The 12,345-nt window shown below is 40.7% G+C and overlaps 2 protein-coding genes across 2 annotated transcripts; one reads left to right on the forward strand and one right to left on the reverse strand.

The window, feature by feature from the left end:
* Positions 1–9,586: 9,586 nt before the first annotated feature.
* On the reverse strand, positions 9,587–10,288 carry H1-1 (H1.1 linker histone, cluster member). The gene has a single exon (XM_051194600.1). It carries the CDS (start codon positions 10,286–10,288, stop codon positions 9,647–9,649), a length of 642 nt encoding a protein of 213 aa, XP_051050557.1. The 3' UTR covers positions 9,587–9,646.
* Positions 10,289–11,630: 1,342 nt separating this feature from the next.
* Positions 11,631–12,041, forward strand: LOC127229465 (histone H3.1). Its single transcript, XM_051194572.1, has one exon. It carries the CDS (start codon positions 11,631–11,633, stop codon positions 12,039–12,041), a length of 411 nt encoding a protein of 136 aa, XP_051050529.1.
* The last annotated feature ends 304 nt before the right edge of the window (positions 12,042–12,345 follow it).

The raw sequence follows: 12,345 nt of genomic DNA on the forward strand, positions 1-12,345 counted from the left end.
ATCTTATCTATATAACAAGAGATTTGGTCTAACTTGTGGTTACTCTTAAACCACAAGGTCATATAACAAGACATAGAGTCTACTAAATGTTTGGAAAATCAAGGAAGTCTATTTGTTCCTTGTGACTTGATAAAGAAGTCTCTTGCCTTTTTGCCCTTTTTGGTTTGGGTATATTAGAATGTTGAAGAATAAACTTGGGGCATTCAATTTAATAAATTACCCTCCTGACTCTGTGTCTATCCTTTTCTTAGGATTTTTACCTGCTATTTCTCTATCCACACTCCCCCTCTCAGGTATTGGGCAAGTTGGCTGGATTTGACTGAAGCTCCACAAAGGCAGTTACTACAGATGACCCCTCAACATTGTGCTATTACACACATTGACATAAAAACTATCCAGCACACTTCCGAACTCAAAGCTGATTCCTCCTAAGACCTACTTCCTTTACATAGCCACCTGACTGAGTTTAGGAGTAGGTAGGTGGGAACAGTTGTAAAGTTATCCAGAGTTCATTCAAGCTAGAGAAGGCAAAGATTCTCGTTGGACCATTTTTTAATAATCCTGGCTGAGGTTGTATCTTCAAGAGCTAGGGTGTTCTGTGTATAGTTGTCTCAAGGTATCTGTAAGATATCTGAGTTAGCTGGTTCTGGCATAAATGTAGTCTAACTATATGTTTGACTGACATTCTTTTCCCCCAAGGCAGGCAATATAACATGGAAGAGTCCAACAGCTGCCAATTAAGGAGTCAGATGGCTCCATTCCCAGCACCTTTGATTACTTACAGAAAATGAATATCAGGAGAAGTGCTTACAGCAAACACTAACAGAGTTTTCAAATGCCTCCTTAATAAGGGCTCTGCCTTATTAAGCACTCACTGTGAGTTAAGTTTAAGTGTAGGCATTGAGAATGAACATTGAAAAGCAGAGTTTCTGCCTTCTTTGGTATTCTGTTCTATACGTGCTGGCTAGTTTTATGTCAACTTGACAAAGCTGTAGTCATCATAGATGAGGGAATCTCAATTGAGAAAATGTCTCCAGAAGATCAGGATGTAAGCAGGCAACCCTGTAAGGCATTATCTTAGTGACAGATAGGGGAGGGCTCAGCCCATTGTGAGTATTGTCACTCCTGGGCTGGTGGTCCTGGGTTCTATAAGACAGGCTGAGAAAACCATGGAGAGTAAGCTAGTAAGCAGCACTCCTCCATGTCCTTTGCGTCAGCTCCTGCCTTCAGGTTCCTGCCCTGCTTTATTTAGTTCCAGCCCTGGATGACTTCTGATGATGAACTGTTACTTTTGATGATGAACTGAAATGTAAGTGAAATAAATAAACCCTTTGCTTCCCAAGTTGCTTTTCATCACAGCAGTAGTAACTAAGTAGTAACTAAGGCATTATAAGGCAACTATTTGATACATGCTCCTCTCTGAAGGCTCTGAGTTTCTCCTAACCTCATATAGTCCCCACTTTTATCTGGCACACACTCCTGTTACAGAGCAATAAAAAGCATTTTAGTAGGTTACCAACATCATGACTTACAGGTATTTAGTATCCTTTACTCTTTTTGTAATGGAAATGAAAGGAAACTATATTAGGATTCCCACAGGAAGATTTTAGATCAAAAGACCATATAATACAAATGTAATGAAGGGACTGTTTATAAAGGTATGACAAAGTTGAGAGCAGTGAATATGAGGCAGTCCAGGATAGGGACAGTGAAGACCTAGCCCCAGCACCAGACCTGCCTGCCTCACAATCTATATGGGAGCACCATGGGAAGTTGAAGGCTGGATAAGAAGGCCCTCACTTACTTTCTGTTTACTTCCCAGTTTGTTAAGACAATTATAGGAAGAGTTCCTCCTAGTCCTGACCGTTGGAACCAGTAACAGCAGTATGCTCTTCTCCAAGCCAACTTTTAGAAAGACAGCCCCCCCCCAACATACATGTTTAAAAAAGAAAAAAAGCCCTCCATGTAATGCTGCCCCATTTCATGGCTGAACTACTCCCACCAGATCGTGAACTAACAATGTTATGGAAGAAACACAGTGCCAGGTCATGTAATATATTCACCACTCAAGGTATGAGAGGTGTGAATGCTTATCATATAGTTGGAAGGGAAGTTTGATACCTGACTTTGAATTGTGTTATTTAATTGTAAGTCACATGCTTTACCACTAGGCTTAACAATAGGCTCACAAAATGCCTGAAAAATTTCCAGCGGGCTTTCAAGCTACCAAATGCTAGGACTAGGATGTGGCCTTTTTTCATAGATAATATACTCTTGCTTGAAGTAACATATGCTATTATTATAGCCCAGGTTACAGGAATAAGCAGATGGTCAAAGCTCAGTGTTCAGGAAGAAATAAAGCAGGTATGACTTTATCTTCCTACCATCAAAGCTTGGGGAATTTCGGAACACACAAATTCTAATATCCGAGCAGTGGGTTCTCTTAGACATTGTTTTCTATTCCTAAGTACACATCCTCTGGGTGTTCGATTTCCCAAATTGGCCTTCCTTCTGGAAGAGGAAGTCCAGACCAGCTAGGGTGGAGATGGGGCAGTGCTGTGGTTTGATTTAAAATTATAAATTACATAAAAATAAAGAAGATGTCCTAGTTAGGGTTACTATTGCTATGATGAAATACCATGACCAAAGCAACTTTAGGGAAGAAAGAATTTACTTTTCTATATCTTCCTTCACTGAAGGAAGTCAGGACAGGAACTCAAACAGAGCAGGAACATGAGGGCAGGAGCTGAAGCAGAAGCCATGGAGGGGTGCTACTTACTGACTTGCTACTCCTGTCTTGCTCAGCCTGCTTTCTTAAAGAACCCAGGACTACCAGACTGGGTATGACACCACCCATAATGATCTAGGCTTTCTCCCATCAATCACTAATTAGGAAAGTGTTCTACAGGCTTGCCTACAGTTGACCTTATGGAAACATCTCAATTGAGTTTGTCTCCTCTCAGATGATTATAGCTTGTGTCAAGTTGATGTAAAACCATCCAGCACAGGCGACAGAAAAAGTCATCACATGCAATTCTGAAAGACAGGTAGGACTATCTTGAAAAAAGAAATGTAGTTTGTTTGCATTTTTTTCTATTACAAAGGGAGGGCTTATTTCTTACAAAACACATTCATCTATAGATAGGAGCCTGAATAAAGTCTTGTCACTTCACATAAAGTATGCCACATATCACAGACAGCAAAAGAACGGTTTCCCTTTACAGATTCAGCCCAGGGACAGATAGTACAGAGTGTGTATGTATTATCCCTATGAAAGGGAGGGGGGGGAAACCAAAACACTTGTACAAAGATTTTGTATTTACATAAACTATATGGCCAGGACATAAGTATGAAGCTCAGTGTGTATCTTTCCCCATAGTTTTGACTTTTGAAATAATTGTTACCTTCTAAAATTAACATTTAAAAAGCCGTTCAATAGTAGTTTTGGTTTATCAGCATTTTGTCCTTCATTATTTGTATTTCAAAAAGTTATATAATGATTTCATGAAAACCTGTACTTTAGTGTTACTTTTTACCATTTTTTTTTTTTTTCACAGAAATCCTATCTCTGGGAATCTATTCTAAGACATACTTGACAATGACAATGTAGCTCTTGTTAAAATTTAAAAACATTTGTGATAGGTTAACTGGTTAAAGCAATGGAGCACACACACAAGGGGATGCCTAAGTGAACTACTTGGCCATGTTTTTATTAAACATCTACTTACCTAGCTTTCCTTTTTACAATTTATAAATTAAAATTACATTTATTGTGTGTGTGTTTGTGTGTGTGTGTGTGTGTGTGTGTGTGTGTGTGTGTGTGTGAGCATATCATGGCACACACACATTGAGTCAGACGAGGACTTGTGAGAGCTGAATTCTCTTGCAATGTGGGTCACAGGGATCTCATTCAGATCTTAGGCTCACAGCAGCAAATATCTTCTGTTGTATCTCACCATCTCTCTAGTCGTGTTTTATAAGTAGATTAGTGTCTTCTAATTTACTTTACATTGTACCTTGCCTAAAAGTTGAAAATATAAAGAAAACAATACATTCTTCCCCTTTCCCTCAATATTTTCCTTTTGTAGTTTGGCTACAAGACACAATGAAACCGGCATGAGAGATTCTCCTCTGACTCCCTGGCCCATCTTTCTGGTTTGTCCTGTGAGTGTTGTATGAACTGGAATTGTGACGAACATGTATTTCTTTATTGAGGTCCTATTCTGTTATTTCGGGTGATTTTTCTCAGACTTTCCTTTCAAAAAGCTCCAAAGGCAGAGACAAAGCAAGAAGTAAAGGATAGAATTTGGATCCCTAAGAAGACTGACTCAGCCAGAAAGGGTGCCTGACCTGCTTTTAGTTGTGCTCCCCCAACCCTGCTCCCAGTCCCACTTACCTGGCAGGAGAGGACTGATGTCCACAAGTTCTAGCCTTCACAGGAGACTGTCATGTGCTCACTCTCTCTCCTCTCTCATCCCCTCCTTCTCCCTCCTCACCTCTCTCACTTATAATATAAATACATATCGAAATTTAAAAACATGTGTGTGTGCCTGATTGTAGGCCCCTGCATGGACCCCCGAGGCACCTTGAACAAGCCTGAAGCTGTTGGCCAGAGCTCCTTGCCCCAAGGCTTTTGTTGGTACTCTTCCCGTTTTGATGACACACACCTCGTGACAACACACACCTCATAGGGAGGAGCTAAGCCTAAAATTCCTGTAATTTTCCACTGTGCTGTAAGTCGGTATTTAAGCCTGTTCTTTCCCTTCAATAAATGGCATTTGGCGTTCCGACATTGCCATTGAGTGAATGACCCGCTGTCTTGTCTTTATTTCAATCTCTAGGCCTCGCCCATTCGTGGAACAGATGGTAAGGAGGGCGCTACACCTGATGTTACCTTTTAGCTGCAGGAAGCTCTGTTAAAGTCTCTGCTGCTTGTTTTTATAGGTAGATCGGTCACTTCTGGAGTCAGGACATCAGTCTGAACATGGACTCTCCAGACTGGAAGACCATGGCTACACCTTAACCACTGGCTTTCAGAATATTTCACAATGACCACAAATATGAAATATTTGTGAAAATAATGCAGAAAATGCATGCGCACAGCTAACAACATAAATGTCTAAAATATGCTATAACATGTTCTGTTTTATTCCGTTCCTACCAGGCTGGGATGTCCAGTAGAATAACACTACTTTAGCCAAGCATTGTTGGGCATATCTTTGTAATCATGGCGTTTTGGAGGCTGCATACATGAGACTCTGGTCTCAAACCACTAAAACCAACTAAAGAAACCAGATTACTTTAAGATTTTACTTTGAAGTAAACAAATTGAAGTCCCCAAATATAGACATATATTCATAATTATGTGTGACAAATGTTCAAGGCCAGATCTCCCTCACCTTTTGACACTGGATGATTCAGCAATCAGACCTCTCTCTCTCTCTCTCTCTCTACTACCTCAGTCATTACTTTCATGATCTGACCTGACCCAATCTCCTAGCTTTAAAAACACATATATTAAAGATGCAAATTTATAACTTCATCTTCCCACAAGCTGTTAGCAAAGCCACAAAAATGATTCCGAGCAGCAGGACTAAGGAATTCTGACTCGAATTTGTCTATCAACAACATTTGACTCAGCTGGTAATTTCCCAGCCTGAAGACTCTCAGAACTGTGATTTGCCCTCTCAACTCCATTACTTCATTCTGCTTTTCTCTCTTAGAAAAAACAAGTTTCATTCTTTTAAATCTTTCCGTCACACCATGTTTGAGGGCCTAACATTTAAAAAAGTACTAAACAAATTAAAATAAAATCACTATATTAACTATCCAAACAATTTAAGTCAAATGAGAATGAAATGAACTACTTAAAATGCATATACTAAAAAGTTAATAAGAAATAGCTAGCCAGCATCCAATACAATGTAAATTAAAACCAGGAATTAAAATGCCTGTTAAAATCAATACCTTGTACTTTTGTAGCAAAAGCAGCACAAAAATGCATGGGATTCATATTGGAATTTTTAAAAGGCAGATTTATTTATTTTTTGTCAACTATGAAAAACTCCACACATGATTTTTAAAATAGTAAAATAAAGTAGAATTTCAGAAATTGGAAATTTAGCTAGATACATGAAAACAATATGCTGTAATGAGTAAGGTTTTTTCTGCCCGCCGCTGGTCTTGTCCCGCCGTGCCAGCCCCAATTAACACACTGAGACTGTATTAGATATAATTCTGTTGGCCCGTTACTTGTTTCTTATCGGCTAGCTCTGTCTTAAGTATTAACCCATTTCTGTTAATCTAATATTTCCATGTGGTCTTCTTACAGGGGAAAGGGGCCAGTGTCTTATCTCCCCAGCCTCTCCATCTTGACTCCTCCTTACTACTTCCTCTTTCTTCCTTGTCTCCTAGTCCCTCCTATCTTCCTTTCCTATTGGCCAACAGTGCTTTATTCATTAACCAGTATGAGAAATATATATACATAATGGCATCTTCTATCATCTCCTCTTTTCTGTCTAAATAAAAGAAGGGTTTTAACCTTAACATAGCAAAATATATCACACAACAATTATCAAGTAAGAATCACAGTTAACAATATTTAGTTCATCTCCCATCATCTCCTCTTTTCTGTCTAAATAAAAAGAAGGGTTTTAACCTTAACATAGCAAAATATATCACACAACAGTTATCAAATAAGAATCACAGTTAACAATATTTAGTCCATTAACATTTAGCAAGATTTGAAGAAAATATTCCATCATCTATTCTATCTTTGTGTCTAAAGTCTAAGTAACTTGTCTTTAATACTAAGGAAAACTATAACCATAACTATCTGTCTTCAACTCCCTCAAAGACCACAGAAGGATAGTATATAAACTCTAGAAATGACAGATACAACTCACTGCCTGGCAAGTCACTGGAAGTTCTGTAATCTTCCATCTTCAGCCCATAGGCTATAGTGTCTAGCAGACTCTTCATCAAAGTAGGAAACTTTAAACTGTCTTCTTGTATTGGCAGTTTGTCAGTCATTTTTTTCTGTGTCCTGCATATTGATCTCCTATCAATATGCTTCTTGCCTCTTAGCAATAAGAGGTAACAAAAGGCCATGAGAAATGTTGCAGTCACAGTAGAGATAAGCCTATAAATAGGAATAAAAAATTTAAATTGTACCTAGTTTATATGGACAGAACAGTAGATTGAAAAATAGACCCTAGATCCTTTTATGTAAAAAGTTTAGAAATAAAAGAATGTATGCTAACCCAGTGAAGGGAAAAGATGGATTATTTAATAAATGGTTTTGGAATAGCTAACTAAAACAACATTAAATATATTGTTTATGGATTAGAAACTAATTTTACTTTTTCTTTTTCTTTCTTTTTTTTTCTTTTCTTACTTTTTTTTTTTTTTTGGAGGGGAGGGGGACAGTACTGGGAATTAAACCCAGGATCTCACACAAGCTAAGCTTTTTTTTTCCCCAGCCCTCCCTCCTTTCACTTTTCTACTTTGAGGTAGGATCTTGCTAATTTGCTCACGATGGTCTCAAAAACCTCACTCTGTTGCCCAGGCAGTACAAGGATTTGGAATCATCTTGCCTCAGCCTCTTAAATAGATGTGTGCACCAGCAGATCCACCCAGACGAACCTAAAAATGCTGTAAAAAGCAACATTCTTAAAAATCTAAGAAATTACAATAATTCAGGTACTGGGGTATAATTTCTTAATCAAAAGCCGAAACCCAGAAGCCATTAAAGACATATGCATATTTAACACATTAAAACATATAACATCAAAACATTAAATTCAATATGAAAATTTTCAAAAAAAATGCCACACTGAAAATAAAGGAAAAAAAAAAAAATCAAAGAACACTGTGCAATGCTAATGGTGAAGAAAAATCATTTTTACACTATATTAAAAAATATAATAGATGCAAAAGGAGAGATGGCTCAGTAGTTAAGAACACTTGTTCTTCTACAGAACAACCCCTAAGTGGTTTGTTCCCCACACTCACATAGTGGTTCATAATCATCTGTAACTTCACTCCCAGGGCATTTAAAGTGCACATACATACATGTGGAGAGGTCACTTAACACAAAAATAAACATACATCTAAAACCAACCAACCAACCAACCAACAAATCCATAATGGAACAAGAGAGACCACTCTGGAAAAAAAAAAAATGAGCAAGAAACACAAGCAAGCAATTCCCAGATGGAATATTAAAATAACAAACATAAAATAGATGCTAGTGAGCAAGATAATTTGAAATTATTCATAACTAAATTATTCTAAATTAACTGAAATTATTCTAAATCCTTTAGACTGCAGAAATTGATGAGCCCACTCTGAGGAAGGGAAGTTGAAATGTTCTTTTACTAAAAATGTAAAATATACATTGTAATTAGCAGTATGGAATCCTATTTGTTACATCATGTTCAGTTTAGTGCCTAACAACAGATTAACAAATGAATAAATAAGAATACTTCATGTGGAAGGCTTTTTTGGTTAAAAACAAAACAAAACAAACACACTCAACCAAATCCTCCCTGAGCTTGTTTTAAGACAGCCTCTAGCTTTGTAGGCTGGGCTGGCCTGAATTCAGGATCCTTTAGCTTCAGCTTCCCATGTGCTTGAGATAAAAAGCCTGTGCCTTTACTAGTTGATTTTCTAAAATTTCGTTGAAAAACAAGATGTCTCAATGTGCATGTCACTTTTCACTACATTAACCCTAAGTGAAAAGCAAAACAATCATTACTGTTTATGGCCAAATGTATTTTAACAAACCAAAACCCAAAAAACTAAGATCAGAGCTGGAAAGATGGCTCAGACAGTAAAAAGCACTTGCCACCAAGCCTGATAATTTGAGCTCATCCCTGGAACCCAAATTGTGGAACAGAACCAACTTCAAACTGTCGTCCAACGCCCAGGCACAATGTACACACCCACACCAATATTAAGTCTTAAAAAACTGAACGCAAAGGATTGAGTAGGGGAGCCCAGCAAAAGACTGGGGAACGGGGGGAGGGTACCTGGGAAGCACTAGACTCAGTTCAAGAGCACAAGTGGGTAGCAAAACCTACAAAAGCTGCCTGTGACATTTTCAGTACTGCATAGAGATGGACCAATTCTGTCCTAAGAGCTAAAGAACCAGACATTCCCTCACAAAAACCAAAACTTCCAAGAGCCCAGCATGCCTATAAAGAACCCACTTGCTCAAACTAGTCCTATGTCCTCAGTGTTACAGCGCTTATCATGCACCTTTAGGACCCGCGTTCTCGGCCTCAGGATGGCAGCACAGGAGGCTTACTTGGGATAAGTAACTGCAAACCATACCAACCATCCGGTAAAGATTATCGACCACACCTGGAGAGAGTGGTTCCTCTGGTTTACCACTAACCCCACCCAGCCAAGGTATTCGCACGAAGTTGGGAATGCTACTTAGCTACGCAGGAAAGTGCAGTCATCTGGACAGCCTGTCACTGTTGGACTTGGGAAGAAACCCTCACCTGCTTAGGCAGGAATAAGCAGCATGCCTATGTACATACAAAGCAAGTGAAATGAGTGCCAAGCCCTTTGATGAGTTTTGTAGGTGGCTCTGAAAAGAGCCGTTGGGTTACTGGAAAAAAGCCTCCAACCGAACTGTTCACTTTTTCTTGGGCGCCGCCTTCTTGGGTTTAGCCGCGGTCTTCGGTTTTGTCACCTTCGCCTTGGCAGACTTGGGCTTCACCGCCTTCGCCTTGGCGGGGCTCTTGCTCACCTTCTTGGGCTTCACTATCTTCGGCTTCTTTGGGCTTTTGGAGGGCTTCTTCGAGACGGCAGGCTTCTTGGGCTTTTTCGGGGTCTTCACAGTTTTCTTGGCTGCAGCCCCAGCAGACTTCTTCGGCTTCTTAGACGCCACCGATGCCTTCGCCTTCACGGACACCTTAGTGGTGCTAGACTTAGCTTCTGCCTTCTTGTTGAGCTTGAAGGAGCCGGAGGCGCCGGTGCCCTTGGTCTGCACCAGGGTGCCCTTGCTCACCAGGCTCTTGAGCCCCAGCTTGATGCGGCTGTTGTTCTTCTCCACATCGTAGCCGGCGGCCGCCAGCGCCTTCTTGAGCGCGGCCAGGGACACGCCGCTGCGCTCCTTAGAGGAGGAGACAGCTTGTATGATGAGCTCGGAAACGGAGGGTCCAGCGGGCTTCTTACGAGGTGCCGCAGCCTTAGCCGGCTTCTTAGTCTTCTTTGCAGCCGCAGGTTTCTCCGTGGCCGCGGAAGCAGGCTGAGCGACTGGAGGAGTCTCCGACATGGTTGCTGCAGAAGACAGGATTACCAATACCAAAAGGAAGAAAAGGAGTAGAAAGACAAGGCCTCCGCGCGGCGTATTTATAGAGCAGGGGCACGCTGTGATTGGTGCACGATAGATCCCGCCCCTTGAACCCTGGTAAGCCCCGCCCCCTTGCCCCCTACTTGCTCTCAAGATCTTTGCTCCTAACTATAGTATGACCTATAATCATACTGCGTTTCTTGCCCAGAGATGCTCCCAAACTTCTCTGGCTGGGTGCTTGAGGTGGGAATTTCAAGCACAGCAGGGACACCACAAGGCGGTAGATATCTATTAGTATGTAACTCAAATAATGAAGCGTGTCTGTAAATTACCTAATCAAAACCCAAGAAGTTTGACTTGGGTCAAACTCAAGGAATGCTTTCATGGTTAGAAGACCAGAACACCAGCCTGTAGATCTTGTTTACCAGCTTCTGTACTGAAGAGCTGTGTAACATTACATTTTAGTGAGTTCACATTTCGAGCCAATAGTGTTAATCAATTCTGACAAAGTACCCATTATTGCTCAGGAAAGGAAAGCTATGACATGACTTCTCATCCCGACAAGTTCGAAATAGCTATGGAGAAAAACCCGTCTAGTTTCTTTTAAAAGAAAATACAAAATAATGTAATAATAATCTATTATGACCGGTTCTATTATTGTCCTATCAAAAAAAGTTGGAAGTGTAATTGAGTGATTTATGGCCAACAATGCTTGAAAATATTTAGGTTTGAGTGCAATAACCCAAAGCGTCTAAACAAATTCAGCTAATGGAGAAACATGCAAAATGACCCGAGTCAGATTTCTGCTATCTTAATACTAAGTTTCCCTTGTTTAATGCATAGCTAGCTGAAGACTAAAGGGAGTCTCTGCATGCAAATAAGGAATTCAAGATCTGCTTTTTTTAGTGGCTACTAAGAAAAGCACAGTAAACCAATCAAAAGGTAGAATCTGGCCTTCCATCACACAACGCAGAATTTCATTAAGCATTTCAATAATTAAGACATCAAGTTTGCTTTCGATTCTTTATGGCAGCAAGGACAAGTTTCTGTGCGTTGGCAGGTAGAATGCTGGAGAAGTTGACAGTCACCATAATTTTATTTCATTTTAAAATACACACACACACACACAATAAAAGGGAAGATGCGGACTAACAGGGAAAATGTAATTGTAGGTCTTCAATGTAAACCAATCAGAGTCTTAAACGTCACAGGTGAACAGTGTTTTCATCCAATCATTATTTTTTGTACACTATAAATAGTAGCTGTGGGTGCAGCAGAAGTAGTGTCCCAGGTTTTCAGTCTTGTGCAGTATTAGCAGTCCACTATGGCTCGTACCAAGCAGACCGCTCGCAAGTCTACTGGAGGAAAGGCCCCGCGCAAACAGCTGGCCACCAAGGCTGCTCGCAAGAGCGCCCCGGCCACCGGCGGCGTGAAGAAGCCCCACCGCTACCGGCCCGGCACCGTGGCCCTGCGCGAGATCCGTCGCTACCAGAAGTCCACCGAGCTGTTGATCCGCAAGCTGCCGTTCCAGCGTCTAGTGCGTGAGATCGCGCAGGACTTCAAAACAGACCTCCGCTTCCAGAGTTCAGCTGTCATGGCCCTGCAGGAGGCTTGTGAGGCCTACCTGGTGGGTCTGTTTGAGGACACCAACCTGTGCGCCATCCATGCCAAGCGAGTCACCATCATGCCTAAGGACATCCAGCTGGCCCGCCGCATTCGCGGAGAGAGGGCGTAATTAGTTTGGTTTTAAAGCATTAGCAACCAAAGGCTCTTTTCAGAGCCACCCACAATTTCAAGTAAAAAGGCTGTGAAATAGCTCTTCTAAGGCGAACTATTTCCTTACGAGAAGCCAGGTTTTATGTATAAAATTGCAAACCTCCGTTCCCCTATTCGGAGTCGACTCATTCCCAGGATACCTAAGTGCAAAAATGTGAGCAACTAGCAAACAAGATGCCAATTGGCGCTTTGTTCTACCAGGTTTTATTCTGACACAAAGTTCCCCTGAGTGTGTTTTATGTACGCTTTACATTCATATTCTG

The sequence above is a fragment of the Phodopus roborovskii genome, unplaced genomic scaffold (assembly GCF_943737965.1).
Source record: "Phodopus roborovskii unplaced genomic scaffold, PHOROB, whole genome shotgun sequence".
NCBI lineage: Eukaryota > Metazoa > Chordata > Mammalia > Rodentia > Cricetidae > Phodopus > Phodopus roborovskii.

What these genes read in the sequence shown, in the direction of transcription:
- H1-1 (XM_051194600.1), bottom strand. Translation starts at nt 10,288, where the DNA reads ATGTCGGAGACTCCTCCAGTCGCTCAGCCTGCTTCCGCGGCCACGGAG.
- LOC127229465 (XM_051194572.1), top strand. Translation starts at nt 11,631, where the DNA reads ATGGCTCGTACCAAGCAGACCGCTCGCAAGTCTACTGGAGGAAAGGCC.